Below are 16,717 nucleotides of genomic sequence, written 5' to 3' on the forward strand. Positions count from 1 at the left end.
CGGCGCTACTTCCGCTTCCGGCGGCGGTATGGTGCCGCCGGTGCTGCTGCCGGTGCTGGTGCTGGCGCTGGGCGCGGCGGTTCGCGGCGGCTCCGGGCCCGTCACCTGCGGCTCCGTGGTGAAGCTGCTCAACGTGCGGCACAATGTCCGCCTGCACTCGCACGACGTGCGCTACGGCTCCGGTAACGGGACGCGCATCCCCCCTTTTACCCCCGTACCGGGTCAGGCTGGGGCTGAGCGCGGTTCTCCCCCTCCGCAGGCAGCGGGCAGCAGTCGGTGACCGGGGTGTCGGCGGCGGAAGACGGGAACAGCTACTGGCGGGTGAGGGGCCGCACGGCGGCCGTGTGCGAGCGGGGCCGGCCGGTGCGGTGCGGGCAGCAGATCCGCCTGACCCACCTGGGCACCGGCCGCAACCTGCACAGCCACCGCTTCGCCTCCCCGCTCTCCGGGAACCAGGTACCCGCCGGGACCCGGCCACACCGGCAAGCCCCAACTTGTGCCCTGGGCCCAGCCCCTTTGCGCAGGAACAATCGGGCCCCCCTTGTCACCCTGGATCTGCTGGGTCCCCACTGGGTTTTCCTTGTCTCCGCCAGTCCTGACCAGGTCCCCCGTGTCCCTACCAGTTCTGTCTTGTTCCCCAGTCCAGAATGGGTACCCCATGCCAGCCCCACCTTGTCCCCTGTGTCCCTACCAGCACTGCCTTGTTCCCTGGTCCCAGCTGGGTCCCTACCAGTCTCACGTTCTTCCCTGGTCCCTACCACATTCTCCCTGTCCCTACCAGTCCCAAATGGGTCCCCTCATGTCCCTACTAGCTCCATCTTGTTCCCCAGTCCAAACTGGGTCCCCCATATCCCTACCAGTCCCACCTTGTCCCCTATGTCCCTACCGGTCCCACCTTGTTCCTCCGTCCCTATCAGCTGCTCCTTGCTCCCCTCAAGTCCCAACCAGGCTCTCCAAGTCCCAGCTGAGCCCCATTCCCAACGAGTTCCCACACTTTGTCCTGAGATCCAGCCCTTTCCTCTTCCCCCACTCTCCCTTGCCCTCTGGGCCCACCTCAGTGGGGTCCCCCCTCTCTTCACCCAAGCCCCTAAACGAGCTGGTTTTGATCTGCAGGAGGTGAGCGCGTTTGGGGAGGCTGGCGAGGGCGACTACCTGGACGACTGGACAGTGGTTTGCAGCGGGACCTACTGGGCGCGGGACAGCGAGGTGCGCTTCCAGCATGCCTCCACCGAGGTCTTCCTCTCTGTGACGGGCGAGCAGTATGGGCGGCCCATCCACGGGCAGAAGGAGGTGCACGGCATGGCCGCCTCCAGCCAGAACAACTACTGGAAGGTCATGGAGGGCATCTTTATGCAGCCCAGCGAGGTCTTCAAAGAGGAGCAGTACCACGCTGAGTTGTGATGGACAGACAGACTGACGCTGAGCCGCTGGGTGCTGCCCTGTGGCATTTGGGACAGCTCAACCTGGAGGACAGCCCCTGTACCCACCTGGGTCTGACACACACCAGGGTGCAGACCCCCGAGTCCAACACAAGGCAGATCCCAATGTCCAAACCTGACCAAAAGCAGAGCCCAAGATCCAATATGAAGCAGGTCCCTGAGTCCTAAATCCAGCCCAAAGCAGATCCTAACGTCTAGACCTGACCCAAAGCAGAGCCCAGCATCCGAGGTCCAGCACAAAGCCGATTCCCACATCCCAAATCCAGCACAAAGCTGAGCCAAACATCCAACATGAACCAGGTCCTCCTGTCCTAAATCCAGCCCAAAGCAGATTCTAATGTCCAGACCTGACCCAAAGCTGAGCCCAAGATCCAACAAGAACCCAGTCCTATGACCTAAATCCAGCCCAAAGTGGATCCTCATGCCCTGACTTGACTCAAAGCCAAGCTCCACATCCAGACCTGCCCCAGAGCAGATTCCCAAACTCCCCAACCCTCCCCTTGCAGCTCCCTCCAGCCGGGACCCCCGCGCAGGAGCTGCACCCCGCACTGTACCCCAAACCTCTCCCTGTGCCCGGCGGGGACCCGGGGCCATAAAAGAGCTGAATCCTCCCCTGTCGTGTGCCTGTTTGTGCGGGGGGTGACGGTGTTGAACGGTGCCGGGGGGCGGGCGGACCCGCTACCTCCGCCCAAACATCCCCCTCCCGGCCCCGGCGCGGCGCTGCCGCTCACTCCGGGCAAGCACCGCTCGGCCCCGCCGCGCCGGCCCCGCCCCGCCCCGCCCCTCCCAGCGGCCACTCCGGGTGCGCGGGCGGTCGGCCCCGCGGCGGCGGTACCGGGGAGCGGGCGGGGGGACACACGGACACACACCGGGCCGGGGCCGCCATGCCGCTGCCCGCCGCCCTGCTCGGCCTCGTCGTCGTGGCGCTGCTCGCCGGGCTGCTGGCGCGGTCAGGGCCGGGGGAGCTCCGGGCGGGGGCGGTAACGGGGCTGCAGGGGGGCCCGCGGGGGTGGAGGGGGGGCCGCAGGGGTTGGGGGGGTAGCAGGGTTTGGGGGGGGGGGCTCTGTTTGGGCCCGTAAGGGTCAAAAGGGGGGTGTCGGGGATCCGCAGGGGTTCTGGGGGGTTGTCAGGGGGTCATGGGGGGCCCACGGGGGCTGCCAGGGGTGTAGGGGGACCCAGGGCTGGAGGTGAGGTTTTGGGGGTGTGGGGGGATTCAGCAGGGGTTAAGGGGGACAATGAGGGGTTTGGGGGGGGGTGAGGAGTTTGGGGTGGCTCAGGGGGCTGGGGGAGAGGTGTTGGGGGGTGGGGGGAGCCTGCGGGGGTTTGGGGGGGGTCCTAAGGCTGGGGGGGTGTGTGCAGGGCATGGGGGGTTTGGGAGGGATGTCAGGGGCTTGGGGGCTCACGGGAGTCCAGGGGAGCCCACAGGGGCGAGTGTGGGGTGTCAGGGGGTGTGGGGATCAAAGGAGACCCTCAGGGCTGGGGGGGTGACCCTGCAGGGTCTGTGCCCCCGCCTGGGGCTCTGCTCAGGGAGCCCCTGTCTAGCTGTGCTGGAGCTGGTGCTTGAGGGCAAAGCCCCAGCCAGGGGGGTGACCCCGGCCGTCCCCTGTCCCCGCAGGTGGCTGGCATGTCGCCTGGCCGTCACCTGGTGCCAGCAGAAGCTTCACGCAGAGCTGAAGATCGGCTCCTTCGGCTTCTTCTGGGCCCAGAACATCAGCCTCAAGTTCCAGCGGGAGCAGCAGACTGTGGTGGGTACGGGGACAAGCAGCTGTCACAGGCACACGAGGGCAGGTGGGACACTGCGGTCCCTTCCAGACTGGCAGCAAGTCACTGCAGCCAAGCTCCTGTTGCGCAGCCCTGTAGCTGCTGCCAGGCCCTTCCTCCCACAGCCAAACTTGGGGTTTTTGGGTGCTCCCTGATTCTCCCCGCATGATGGGAGCACAGCAGGAAAGTCATGATGAGCATCACAAGGCAGCACCAAATTATTTTCTCTCTGACACCCACCTGTGCATCCTTGCAGGAGATTGACAACGTTTGGATCTCCAGTAAACTGAGCCGGGAGCTGCCGTACGTACCCCGATCCCAGCTCCCTCCCTGCTCTCTTTGGGGGGGTGTGGCTCATCCCTGGTCCTGCTGACTGTGGTTTTGCTGCCTTTACACCTTTCTGCAGTGCCTGTGTCCCCATGGTCTATTCTGTGTGGGACTAAAGCACCCTTCTTCAGGGTGCCACTGTCTTGTGGATGTTCTTGTGCTGATCCTGTGTGTCCTTGGATGGGGGGGCAGCCCTGGTGATGGGGCCAGGCGTGCCACGTACAGCCTCTTGTGAGAGTTGCTCGTGCTGTTTTTCCACAGGCGCTACTTTGAGCTGTGTTTTGGCGAGGTGCGAATCCGCACTGATCTCCAGAAGGGCTCTGGGTTCCAGCCATCCATCCCAGAGGCTCCCAGAGAAACTGATGAAAATGAAAGCAGAGCAGACCTGACCCTTAAACCCTCCCTGCTGAGGGTCCTCAGCCAGGTGAGACGCTGGCTCGGTGCGAGGCTGTTGTGGGCTGTGCTGCTGTTGGATGTCCCTCATGGTACCTTCCCCCCTAGCTCTTTTCCATCCACATGGACTCCATCAACATCATCGTTCTGCATGTGGCCACCTCGGAGTCTCTCTGGCACATCCAGGCCAGCAAGACCCGTCTCCTCCTGAACGGTGATGGGAAGAGGTAATGCTGTGCTCGCGTCCTGTGCTGCTCCCCCAGCCCAGCCCTGGGTCCCAGGGGACAGGGTGGCTCCTCCGACCCCAGCCAGGCTCCATGGTGTCTCACCTCACTCAGCAGCATCCCATGTCACCTGTGTTATGTGACACATTAACCTTCTCCAAGGGTGGCTTGGTCTCTTTTCCCTTCACGGGAAGTTCAAGTTGTGTGTTGTGTAAGTTTTGAGCTGCTGCACTGTGCATGGAGTTAGGAAGTGCTCTGCTTTTGGGAGGATCTGGAGCAGGGACTTGGGGTCCTGGTGTCCCCCAGGGAAGGGGTGTCAGGGACTTGGTTTGGTGACAGCAGGACCCACAGGCTCTGTCTGTTCTCTTCCCTCCCCAGCCTGACCTGTGAGGTGAGCCTGACCAAGGTGAACAGCAAAGTGCTCCGGAGCAGCCAACTGGTGAGTGCTGGGGAAGGGAGAAATTCAAGGCCCCGGGAGACCCTGAGGACCCGTTCCAGCCTGATCCCGAGGCTGGGCGATGCTGCAAGACTCTGAGCTCCATGCTGTGCCCAGCGTTTCACCTGCAGCACCCACCGGCAGGGAGTTGGGTGACTCCTGCACGCTCCGTGTCCCCATGCAGGATGACACCTGCCTGGCAGAGCTGGCCCTCGCACTGTCCCTCTCGCTGGAGCTCGGCAGCAAGCGGCGGCTGATGGGCGTCACGCTGCACGTCCGGACGCTGCAGGCAGAGCTGCACGAAGGGCTCTTCTCCAGCCCGCTGCTGCACCGTGTCACTGCCCAGTGCAGCAGCACAGGGGAACAGCCCAGCCCAGGTCAGGAACGGGGACAAGCCCTGGGCAGGGGCTGGCAGTCCCCACAGCCTTCGTGTGACGCTGTGTCTCTCTCTCCAGGCCCAGGGGAGCCCCTGAAGGCCCTGTCACTGCTGAGCAGGGACACGCTGCAGCTCATCCCCAGGAGGGTGGAGGTGAAGCTGGAGAACACCAGCACAGTGCTGTCTATGAACAGCCAGAAGAGGTAAAGAGGCAGGTGGAGGTTGTCCTAGCCCAAATCAGCGCTGGGGACAGGGACTTGGGGACAATCGTGCCATTCCCTGCTCTGCGAGACTGCAGAGAGTGAGTCCTGGAGCCCACCCCAGTGGGAAGGATGGAGCTTGGCCTGGGGCTGGGCTCCTGGGGAAAGAGGAAGGGATGTGAGCTGGTTCTCTGGCAGGACAGCCCAATGGGATCCTCTGCTGATGGGACGAGAGTGCTGGGCTGCAGCTGGGCACCGGCTGGTGTCTTTGTGCCAGCATGCTAGTCAGCTGGGGACAAGAGACAGGGAGATGGAGGACGTGACAGTGTAGTTCCCTTCTGGCTGTGACCCCCCCACTTCTTATAGGCACCTCACCTGGAGCCTGAAGCTGCTGCAGTTTCTTTATCAGCGTGAAGAGGAGCAGATCCCGCTGCGCAACTTCACACCCACCTCAGACCTGGACCAAATGAGTGTAGAACTCCAGCTGGAGGGCAAGTAGCTAGGAGGGCACCCCCAGGACAGGGCTGCTGCCCCCCGACACCCCTCACTTCTGCTCCTCTCTCTCTCTCCAGATGGCCTTCTCCTCTCCCAGAGCCGCCAGCGCATTGTGTGCCTCAACTCCCTGAAGACCAGTGTGCAGGTGAGTGAGTGCTGGCCACACTCCTGGCCCCCAGAGCGGGCTGGTTCAGCTCCTGGCACAAGTTATTTTTTGCCACCTGGCCCCTCTCCCTGCTCTAGGTCACAGCCATTGACCTCTCAGCTGCTGTGCTGCTCAACACCTGCATCATCCACTACCGCCACCAAGAATTTTCACACTGGCTGGGCCTCTTGGCACAGGAATATGAGTGCGAGGCACTGCCTGTTCCCAGCCAAAGGCACAAGGGAAGGTAAATTTGGCCTCAGCACAGCTGCTGCTATCTCAGCTTGTTTCCTTTTGCCTGTCGTGCTCTGGCAGGGTTCCTGGGCACCCAGCATCTTCTCTGCCCTGCTCACAGCCTGTGGGATGGGGAGGCTGATACAGAGCGTGGCAGGTGATTGGGGAACCCTTGTGGCATGCAGTATCCCCAGTAACAGCCTGTTCCTGCTTGTCCTGTGCAGGAGCTATCCCCAAATCATAGCGCCCATCATCCTGTCTGCCTCGCTGTCCAACGTCAATGTGTCGGTGCAGCTGGGGGACACGCCACCCTTCGCCTTGGGCTTCAACTCCGTCTCTGCAGGTACAGGCTGGCATGTGCTTCCCCGTGTCTGTGTCAGGCCAGGGGCTGTGACCCCGGCCTGACTGTGTCTGGGCTGTCCCTGTTTGGGGACAGCTGTGCGGGCAGCGGTGAGCCCTGCCTGCACTCACCCTCCTCTCTGCCTGCAGACTACCAGCACCTGCGGCCGCAGAGCGTGCACCAGAGAGCTGTGCTGGCCGTGGACCACCTCTGCTGGCGCGTGGGCAACGACTCGCACATCCAGCGTGCCCCACATCCCCCCAACATGCACGTGTGGGGAGAAGCCCTCATCCTCGACTCCTTCAACCTGCAGGTGAGGGGTGAGCCAAGGAGGTGAGGGGTGGCTCTCAGGAGGGAGCTACCTGTCTGCAACTCCACACAGGTGTCACAGGGATGTGTGGTGGCATGGGGACATCCTGCAGCCTGAGAGTCATTGTCCTGTTTGTCCTTGCAGGGCAGTTACAACCAGCCCCTGGGCATGTCCAGCGCCCAGTCGGACACACTTTTCCTGGACTGTACCATCCGGGGGTTGCAAGTGGAGTCGTCAGACACCTGCACCGAGTGCCTGGCCAGGGTCCTGCCTCTGTTCTGCCCGCAGCCCAGCGGAGCTGAACTTGCCAAGCAGCCGCCCTCTGCCTCAAGTGAGCCCTGGGGGCTGCTCTGGAAGGTGGATCTGAAGGTGGAGGACGTGAACCTTTTCACACTCTCAGCCGTGGTGGGTAAGTAGCATCCAAGGTGACGGCACATGGCTGTCCTGGCACAGCCCCTGCGCTCAGAGGAACCTGGCACGTCACGATGTGCCTTCTCCATGCTTCCAGCACTGACATGCCATCTCTCCAGGTGCCCTGGAGCTGCGGCTGGACACGCTGACAGTCCTGGGGAGCGCCGAGAGCTGTACTGTCAGCGTCCAGGGCATGGTGCTGGCCTTGGTGAAGAGCATCACAGAGAAAATGCAACCATGCTGCAAAGCTCCTGCCATCCCCAACCCCATGGCCAACCTCCCCATGCTCTCTGTCACCTACCACAGCAGCATCCGCTCCTTGGAGGTTGGTGTGACTCTTGGCTTTCTGCTTTATCCTGTACTGGTGGGACTGGGCTGGATGGGGCAGGAGGAGGACTGGTTGGCACCGAAAGGTGCTAGAGAAGAGAATGGGGCTGTGCTGGACCTGTCAGTGACCTGGTGCCTCCTGGCTCTCTCCACTGTAGGTGCAGTGTGGCGAGGGACTGGCGGTGCTGTGGAGCCCCCCCGACCATATGCACTTGTACCATCACACCCTGGCCACCCTGCAGTGCCACCAAGCCTTGCAGAGTGCCCTCGGCCACGGGACACCTCCCTCCCTGTCCCCAGAGAGCCCAACATCCCACCCAGCCACCCCAACTGAGCCACTGGGGCCTCTCCAGCCAGATGGGACCCCCCCCAAAAGACTCCTGTCCCTGTCACTGGAGCTGAGCTCTGCCAAGCTCACAGCCTTTGTCTCCGAAGCCAACTACATCAGCCTGGCTGCCGAAAGGACCTCGGTGAGCTGGCACGGCGGTGCCCTGCACGGCTACTGCCCCGAGCTGGCCGCCGGCTTTGACGGACACAGCATCTTCAGCTTCAAGGAGGCGGAGGTGAAGCTGCTGCCGGAGCTGGAGGAGGTCATCCTGCACCGCTGCGCCTTCCCCACCCTCCGCACCCTCCGCAACCGCGGCTGGGCCTTCTCCTTTGCCAGCGTGACCATTGAGTTCCCCTACCAGTACGACTTCTCCCACACGCTGGATGCTGCCGTGGGGGTGCAGAAGTGGCTGAAAGGTTTGCACCGGCGTGGGCAGCCCACCAGCACGGCGCTGCCCCCCGACCTCCTGCTCAAAGTGACGCATTTCTCCTGGGTCTTCCTGGATGACGTCTTCGAGGTGAAGTTACGAGACAACTACGAGCTGATGAAGGACGAGAGCAAGGAGAGTGCCAAGCGGTTGCAGCTGCTGGACGCCAAGGTGGCCGCGCTGCGCAAGCAGCACGGGGAGCTGCTGCCTGCCCGCAAGATCGAGGAGCTCTATGCCTCGCTGGAGAAGAAGAACATAGAGATCTACATCCAGCGCTCACGGCGCCTCTATGCCAACACACCCATGCGGAGAGCCCTCCTCACCTGGACCGTGGCCCACTTGGAGCTGGTGGCCATGGCCGATGAGTCCTTCCACGGCACAGAGAGGGTTTTGGAGCAGATGAGGGACCTGGACAGTGTCAGCCCATTCCCTGCCGAGGGTTTGGAGATGGTCACTCAGTGGTGCCGCATGATGAAGGGCAGAGTTGGCAGCTTCTTTGGTGAGTTACTTCATGTGAGAGTGCCTGTGGAGGGCAGCACGGTGGCAGCGTGGCCTGAGCTCCCAGCTCTGGTTCCTCAGCACAGGACAGACATGGACCTGTAGGAGAGGGGCCAGAGGAGCCACAGAAATGATCCAAGGCTGGAACAGCTCTGCTGGGAGGACAGGCTGAGAGAGTTGGGGTGTTCAGCTGGAGAAGAGAAGCTCCAGGGAGACCTGATTGTGGCCTTTCTGTACTTAAAAGGGGCCAATAAGAAAGATGGGGACAGACTTTTTAGCAGGGCCTGTTGTGATAGAACAAGGGGTGATGGTTTTAAACTCAAGGGGAGATTCAGGCTGGATGTGAGAGAGAAATTTTTTACACTGAGGGTGGTGAGAGCCTGGCCCAGGTTTCCCAGAGAGGTGGTGGATGAACCATCTCTGGAGACATCCCAGGCCAGGCTGGATGGGGCTCTGAGCAACCTGAGCTGGTGAAGATGTCCCTGCTTATGGCAGAAGTGGCACTGGGGGAGCTGGGAAGGTCCCTCCAACCCAAACCATTCTGTGATTATATTCTACGATTTTTGGATGTTCAGGGGAGTGGGAATGGTGCAGACTTGTGACAGAACAGTGGCTCCTGCTATGGCCTAGAGTGGGGCACCAGGGCAGTGTCCCTTTGCTGCCCATCTCAGCCCTCCCTCTCCCCGCAGTGCGGATCCGGGACTACCCTCGCTACCTCTTTGAGATCCGGAACTGGCAGCTCTCAGGCCGGCTGATCGGAGCTGAGCAGTGCGGCCAGCCCTGCTCCCGCCGCCGCCAGGTCCTGAAGCTGGGGCTGCCCTGGGGGGACGCAATGGTGGAGAGGAACATGCCACCCTTGAAGTTCTACCATGATTTCCACTGTAAGAGCAGGAGGGCTCTGTGCCAGCGTGGAGATTGGGTTGCGTGGGTATTCCAAGGGCTGAGCCAACCTCTGTGTCCCCAGCGGAGATCTCCCAGTACACCATTGTGTGGGGACCTTGCTGGGACCCAGCCTGGACCCTGATCGGCCAGTGTGTGGATCTCCTCACCAAGCCCTCAGAGGACCCCAGCGCCCCATTGCCCTGGTGGGACAAGAGCCGCCTTCTCTTCCACGGGGACTGGCACATGGACATCGAACAAGCCAACCTGCACCAGCTGGCCACCGAGGTGGGCACCGGGGGGTCAAGGAGCAGAGTGCAACATGGAGCTGACTCACACCTGCCTCCCCCCACGCTTGTCCTTGCAGGACCCCTACAACACCACGGAGAACATGCACTGGGAGTGGAGCCACCTCTCCTTCCACTGGAAACCCGGGCAGTTCGTCTTCAAGGGCAACCTGGACGTCAACGTCCGGACGGCCTCCAAGTGCGTGTGGGCCTGGGAGTGCAGGAGTTGCCACCGGTGCAGGGCAGGTGACTAGGGTCTTGTTCCCCGTCCAGGTATGACGACTGCTGCTTCCTGCACCTGCCCGACCTGTGCATGACGCTGGACCTGCAGTGGCTGTGCCACGGGAACCCCCACGACCACCATGGCGTGGTGCTGCGCTCCCCCGAGTTCCTGCCCGAGGTGCCGGTGGGGCAGCAGTACGATTCCTACCGTGCCTTCCGCTCCGAGAACCTCAACCTCTCCATCCGGATGGACCTGACGCGGCCCAGCGAGGGTGGGTGACAGCACCCTGGGGACCCCAAGGGGGTCGGGACAGGGTGTGCTGGTTTAGGGATGGGTGCTGCCATGTCCCTGCGGTGCTAACTGATGGCTGTTGTCTTCTCAGAGCACTCCCAGCCCCGGATCCTGCTCTACAGCAGCACCCTCCGCTGGATGCAGAACTTTTGGGCCACGTGGACCAGCGTGACACGCCCCATCTGCCGCGGGAAGCTCTTCAACAACATGAAACCCAGTAAGAAGAAGCTGGGGCAGCATTACAAGCAGTTGTCTTACACCGCACTCTTCCCCCAGCTGCAGGCAAGTTCTGGGGGTTGGGGGTCTGGTGTTACCCCCCCCGGCTCTGCCTGCACTGGGCTCTCAGCCCCTGCTCTCTGCTCCCTTGCAGGTGCATTACTGGGCCTCCTTTGCCCAGCAGCGGGGGATCCAGGTGGAGTGCTGCCAGGGACACATCTTCACTCGTGGCACCCAGCGGCTCATCCCACAGGGTGAGTGGAGGCCCCCCCGGCAGCGTTTCCAAGCAGGGCAAGGCCCCCGACTGACCCCTGTCCCCATCCCCCAGCCGGCACAGTGATGCGACGCCTAATTTCGGAGTGGAGCATCACGCAGATGGTGAGCGACCTGAGCCAGGTCACTGTGCACCTCATGGCCTCCACTTGCGATGAGAACGCTGACCACCGGCTAGACACCCTGGTGAAGAAAACCCATCTGCTAAGCCTTTCCTCCCTCACCTACCAGCGGCACAGCAACCGCACAGCTGAGGAGGTACCACTGCAAACGCATGGGGCACAGCAGGTGTAACCCAGCCTGTGCTGGCCTGGTGGCATCTCCGTGGGACAAGGGGACCTCGGTGTTTGGGTGCAGTGGAGGGAGGGATTTGGCTGTAGAGGAGGCAAACCTGCAAGGCCTCTGATCTCCCAAGCGCCTGGCCAAAGGGATATCTTGTTCCAGCCGCAGTGTCCCTGGTGTGGGTCCTGGGTGAGGGCTCTGGGGTGGTTCCCCTGGCTCTTGTCCCCACACTCTGCCTGTGGGGTCTGGAGTGAGTTGAGAGAAGGGAACGGAGCTGGTGAAGGGGCTGGAGCACAAGTGTGATGGGAGCGGCTGAGGGACCTGGGGGGGTTCAGCCTGGAGAACAGGAGCTGAGGGGAGACCTGATCTCTGAACTGCCTGAAAGGAGCTTGGAGCCAGAGGAGTTTGGGCTCTTGTCTCAAGTAACAAGCAATAGGATGAGAGGAAACGGCCTCAAGTTGTGCCAGGGGAGGGTCAGATTGGATATTGTGAATAATTTCTTCGTGGAAAGCATTGGGCATTGAAACAGGCTGCCCAGGACAGTGCTGGAGTCACCAGATGAGGTTCTTAGGGACATGGGTTATTGCTAGTGTTGGTTCAACGGTTGGACTCTCTGATCTTGAGGGTCTCTTCCAACCAAAATGATTCTGTGATTCTACGACTCCCAGCTGTGTGTAAGGCCCGTGGGCAGAGGCTGGGAGTGACTTTGCCGTGCTGAGTTTCTGATCCTCTGTGCCCAGGAGCTGCCCCTGCGGGATGGGGACGATGGTTTCCACACACACCAGCTGCACCTGGTGGACCTGCGGGCATCCTGGACCACCACCAACCGGGACATCGCCTTCGGCCTCTATGACGGCTACAAGAAAGCGGCTGTGCTGAAGCGCAACCTGTCCACCGAGGCTCTGAAGGGGCTGAAGATCGACACACAGCTGCAAGCCAAGAAGCTGAAGCGGGGCCCGCTCTCTGCTCACTCTGTCCCTGCCAGAGTCACCGCTCCCATCACCAGCGGCCGTCCCGAGAGAGCCTCCTCAGGGGGTGAGCAAGGGGAAACCCAAAGCTGTGCCTGCCCTCACCCCATCACCCTCAGCCAGCCCCGCCGCGGCCTCGCACTGACCTTTTCTCCTTCCCCAGGCGCCTACATGCTGCAGAAGCTCATTGAGGAGACGGACAAGTTCGTGGTCTTCACGGAGGAGGAGTCGGGGGCGAGTGAGCAGCTGTGCGGCATCGCTGCCTGCCAAACCGACGACATCTACAACCGCAACTGCCTCATCGAGCTGGTCAACTGCCAGGTACCTGCCTGTCCCCACAGCTTCGCTGTGAGAGGGGCCGTTCCTGCCCCAGAAGGGCTCGTCTTCCCCCCAGGGTCTCTCTCTCCCCCCACAGATGGTTCTGCGTGGTGCAGAGACGGAGGGCTGCGTGATTGTGTCTGCTGCAAAAGCCCAGCTGCTGCAGTGCCAGCACCACCCTGCCTGGTATGGGGACACGCTGAAGCAGAAGACATCCTGGACCTGCTTGCTGGACGGCATGCAGTATTTTGCCACAACGGAAAGCAGCCCCACTGAAAGGGAACATGGGCAGCTCTGGCTGGAGGTGAGCAGCTGTGGGGGGCTGTGATGGGGGGCAGGCAGCACTGGCAGTGCCCCAGCCAGGGCAGGAGAGCAGGGACAGCCAGCCATGCCTCCTTGTGTCCCCAGGTGAAAAATATTGAGGAGCATCGGCAACGGAGCCTGGACTCAGTGCAGGAGCTGATGGAGAGTGGGCAGGCGGTGGGGGGCATGGTCAGCACCACCACGGGTAATGCCAACCCCAAAACCACTCATGTGACCCTGGCCTGTCGCCCTGCGCCATGGGGTCCCCAACATGCCAGGACATGGCACGCTGACCATGGTCCCCCTGCCTGTCTCCAGACTGGAACCAGCCCTCGGAAGCTCAGCAGACCCAGCAAGTGCAGAGGATCATCTCTCGCTGCAGCTGCCGCATGTACTACATCAGCTACAGCCACGACATCGACCCAGAGCTGGCCACGCAGATAAAGCCCCCTGAGACTCCCGTCAACCAGGAGAAGGAAGATCTGCTGAAGAAACAAGAGGGTGGGTACCTCCAGGCAGTGTGTCTCGAGGGGTCAGAGCTCTGGTTTGACCCACTGGTGCTGATTAAGTCCAGGGATGGTCTGTCCTGGCCCTGCTGAGATTAGAGGGGTGCATACAGGAGGGTTCTCCAGCCCCATGGCTATGCACCAGATGATGCTGGACATGCTGTGGCTGCTGGAGCCAGTGTAACCACCTTGGCTTATTCTCCATCCCTCTCCATCTCTGGCTGCCCCCCACATGCATCCCATTTCTGGCTGTGCTGAGGCCCCACTTGCCCTTTGCGTGTCCCTGCAGGAGCTGTGGATACGTTCACGCTGATCCACCACGACCTGGAGATCTCCACCAACCCTGCACAGTATGCCATGATCCTCGACATAGTCAACAACCTGCTGCTCCATGTGGAGCCCAAACGCAAGGTACCCACCAGGCTTCTGGTCACCATGTCCCTCACTGCACCCAGGGCAACCTTAACCTTCCCCTGTCCCTCTGTCCAGGAGCACAGCGAGAAGAAACAACGGGTGCGCTTCCAGCTGGAAATCTCCAGCAACCCCGAGGAGCAACGCAGCAGTATCCTGCACCTGCAAGAGGCCGTGAGGCAGCACGTCGCCCAGATCCGGCAGCTGGAGAAGCAGATGTACTCCAATGTGAAGGTGAGCCCACATCCCAGCAGGGCCTGGCTCTCTGGGGTCCCTGCTCCGGGACAGAGGGTGATGAGGGTTGTCTGTCCTTCAGTCCTTGCAAGATGACAGCAAAAATGAGAGCCTGCTCGATCTGAACCACAGGCTGCAGCAGCAGCTGAGCCAGGAGAAAGCTGACCTCCAACTGGAGAGCGAGGAGCTGAACATCCTGATCAGGTAGGGGCCATTTCTGGTTTCCCCAGTGTTGTGTCCCCCTTACTCCAGGGGTCCCACATCCCAGTGCTCCCTTCTCTGCTGCAGGTGCTTCAAGGACTTCCAGCTCCAGCGAGCTAACAAGATGGAGCTGCGAAAGCAGCCGGAGGATGTGAGCGTGGCACGGCGGACTGAGTTCTACTTTGCCCAGGCACGCTGGCGCCTGACCGAGGAGGATGGGCAGCTGGGCATCGCCGAGCTGGAGCTCCAGCGCTTCCTCTACAGCAAGGTACTGGGGTGGCTGGTGGCACCTGCAGCCCCCAAGCCAGGGACCAGGACGTGCGGGACTGACAGATCTGTGTGTGCAGGTCAACAAGTCTGATGACACGGCCGAGCATCTGCTGGAGCTGGGCTGGGTCACGATGAACAACCTCCTGCCCAATGCTGTGTACAAGGCAAGCAGCAGCCTTGGGGAGCAACCCTGCACCCTGGGGACCCAGGGGTGGCCTGTCCTCACCCTGGCCACCCGTCGTGTTCCCTGCAGGTGGTGCTGCGTCCCCAGAGCTCCTGCCAGTCTGGCCGGCAGCTGGCACTGAGGATCTTCAGCAAAGTCCGGCCGCCTGTGGGAGGCATCTCCATCAAGGAGCATTTCGAGGTGCCATGGTCAGGCTGGGAGGTGACAGTGTCTCTATGGGACACGGGCAGTGTGTGCCTGGCTCTGACGTGCCTCTCTCCCCGCAGGTGAACGTGGTACCCCTCACCATCCAGCTCACCCACCAGTTCTTCCACAGGATGATGGGTTTCTTCTTCCCCGGCCGCAATGTGGAAGAGGAGGAGGTGGGGGATGAGGAAGACAAATCCAAGTTGGTGACAACAGGTGAGTGGCTCATGCTCACCCTCCTCTCTGGATGTAATGTCCTTGAGCAGCTCTGGCTGCATGGCCAGGATATGTTTGGAGGCAGCTGTTGACGGGCCATGCATCGAGGAACAGGGACTTGTGGTCTCCCGTGTGGGCATGGAGCCGTTGCGGGGGGTCTGGGTGACAGCTGCCCCCCAGCCGGACACCAGCCACTGACCGCCACCCTCTTTGTCCCAGGAATCCCCGTGGTGAAGCCGCGGCAGCTGATTGTGGCTGATGACTCACTGGGCCCAGGGAAGGGAGTCGCTCAGGGACTGAATCGGACGTCAGGGGTCAGAAGATCATTCCGAAAAACACCCGAGGTACCTGCTGCTGCCTTGAGGTGGGGAGGGGGGAGAGCCCAACTGCGGAGCCATGTTGGTCTCCCTTGGCGGCAGGGCTGGGCAGCCATGTCTTCCCCAGCTTGCCTGTCTATTTTCTCTTGCTCCCTCCCACCATGAGGATTCATGTCCTTTACAACCAAGTGCCTGCATGCTTGATGTGATCCCTGCAGCATCTCATTTTCCTAACACTGTGCCAGAGCTGCTCTCACCTCTCCTTGCTGAAGCAACGCCATGGCCTGGTGCCCGGCTGTCCCTTCCCCGCTGGTTCCTGGCTGTGTCCCTTCTCCTCCCCTTCTGCTCACGGCTCCTGCTCTGTCCTCAGCATCCTGTGGATGACATCGACAAGATGAAGGAGCGCGCGGCCATGAACAACTCCTTCATCTACATCAAGATCCCACAGGTGCCGCTCTGCGTCAGCTACAAGGTGCGGGGCTGGCGGGACGGGACGTGCTGGGAAGGGAACATCGTCCCACGCTGCCTGACACCCCTGTCACCCAGGGCGAGAAGAACAGCGTGGACTGGGGCGACCTGAACCTGGTGCTGCCGTGCCTGGAGTACCACAACAACACGTGGACGTGGCTGGATTTCGCCATGGCGGTGAAGAGAGACAGCCGCAAAGCCTTGGTGGCACAGGTACGTGGGACCCCGTCCCGCGGTCCCTCCTTCCTGCTCGCGGGGGGTGCCGGAGCTGCTCTGCCCAGGACAGTGGTAACCCCATGGCAGCAGCACGTTCTCTGGAGCAGGAGGCAGCCAGGCTGGCTCGGCAGCTCGGGCTCTCACCTGTGCCGAGGGGCCTGGGTGCAGCCATGGGGTGCTGAGCCCCCTAAATCCTGGGGCAGGTGATCAAAGAGAAGCTACGTCTCAAGCCGGCAGCAGGCGCTGAGGCCCGGGGGAAGCTGGAGAACAAATCGGACGGGACCATCCAGCAGCAGGAGGAGGATGAGAAGGCACGTCTGCTCATCGGGCTGAGTGTGGGCGAGAAGAACCCCAGCAAGAAGTCGATCTTCGGCAGGCGCAAATGATAGCAGCACCCGGCTGGCCGGGAAGGGACTGGGGTGCCCCGTGCCCCCCCACTCCAGAGGGACACCCCTATGCCTGGAGGCCACCCTGCTCTGTGCGGTGGTACCCAAGGTGGGGATTAGCCATGCGCAGGCCCTCGGCAGCCCTGTGGCTGTGGGGCGGGGTGCAGCAGCATGGCGGTGTGGGGCACAGTGTGCTCTTGGGCCATTTTGTGGGGCACAGCCCCCCCTGTGCCAAGGGTTCCCGCGAGCTTCCCCCCTCCCTGCTGTGCGGGTGCTGGGCCTGGCCCTGGGGCCCGGTGAAGCAGCAGGATCGCTCTGGGCTGGGAGAAAGGGGAACGGGAGAGAGTTTAAATAAAGAGTTTTTAATTTGGAACAGTCTAGGGTCAGTGGTGCGTTACTCGCCTCCTATTC

The 16,717-nt window shown here is 61.9% G+C and overlaps 2 protein-coding genes across 2 annotated transcripts; both read left to right on the forward strand.

Annotated features, from left to right (window-relative positions):
- The first annotated feature begins 28 nt into the window (after positions 1–28).
- SDF2 (stromal cell derived factor 2) lies at positions 29–2,036 on the forward strand. The gene is made up of 3 exons (XM_065646885.1): positions 29–182; positions 260–456; positions 1,114–2,036. The coding sequence occupies exons 1-3, from the start codon at positions 29–31 to the stop codon at positions 1,399–1,401; spliced, it is 639 nt and encodes a 212-aa protein (XP_065502957.1). The 3' UTR covers positions 1,402–2,036.
- Positions 2,037–2,252: 216 nt separating this feature from the next.
- Positions 2,253–16,658, forward strand: BLTP2 (bridge-like lipid transfer protein family member 2). Its single transcript, XM_065646993.1, has 39 exons — positions 2,253–2,388; positions 3,055–3,184; positions 3,457–3,503; positions 3,789–3,951; positions 4,029–4,147; positions 4,523–4,583; positions 4,765–4,957; positions 5,036–5,159; positions 5,523–5,647; positions 5,729–5,796; positions 5,895–6,043; positions 6,255–6,373; positions 6,520–6,683; positions 6,825–7,089; positions 7,211–7,416; positions 7,577–8,672; positions 9,361–9,552; positions 9,636–9,838; positions 9,918–10,036; positions 10,111–10,331; positions 10,443–10,633; positions 10,722–10,821; positions 10,896–11,098; positions 11,863–12,157; positions 12,254–12,411; positions 12,506–12,712; positions 12,817–12,916; positions 13,030–13,212; positions 13,507–13,628; positions 13,707–13,862; positions 13,945–14,066; positions 14,151–14,331; positions 14,411–14,497; positions 14,587–14,697; positions 14,784–14,919; positions 15,139–15,263; positions 15,607–15,708; positions 15,783–15,917; positions 16,124–16,658. Exons 1-39 carry the CDS (start codon positions 2,324–2,326, stop codon positions 16,304–16,306), a joined length of 6,726 nt encoding a protein of 2,241 aa, XP_065503065.1. The 5' UTR covers positions 2,253–2,323; the 3' UTR covers positions 16,307–16,658.
- Positions 16,659–16,717: the final 59 nt, after the last annotated feature.

The sequence above is a fragment of the Caloenas nicobarica genome, chromosome 17 (genome assembly GCF_036013445.1).
Source record: "Caloenas nicobarica isolate bCalNic1 chromosome 17, bCalNic1.hap1, whole genome shotgun sequence".
In the NCBI taxonomy this organism is placed as follows: Eukaryota; Metazoa; Chordata; class Aves; order Columbiformes; family Columbidae; genus Caloenas; species Caloenas nicobarica.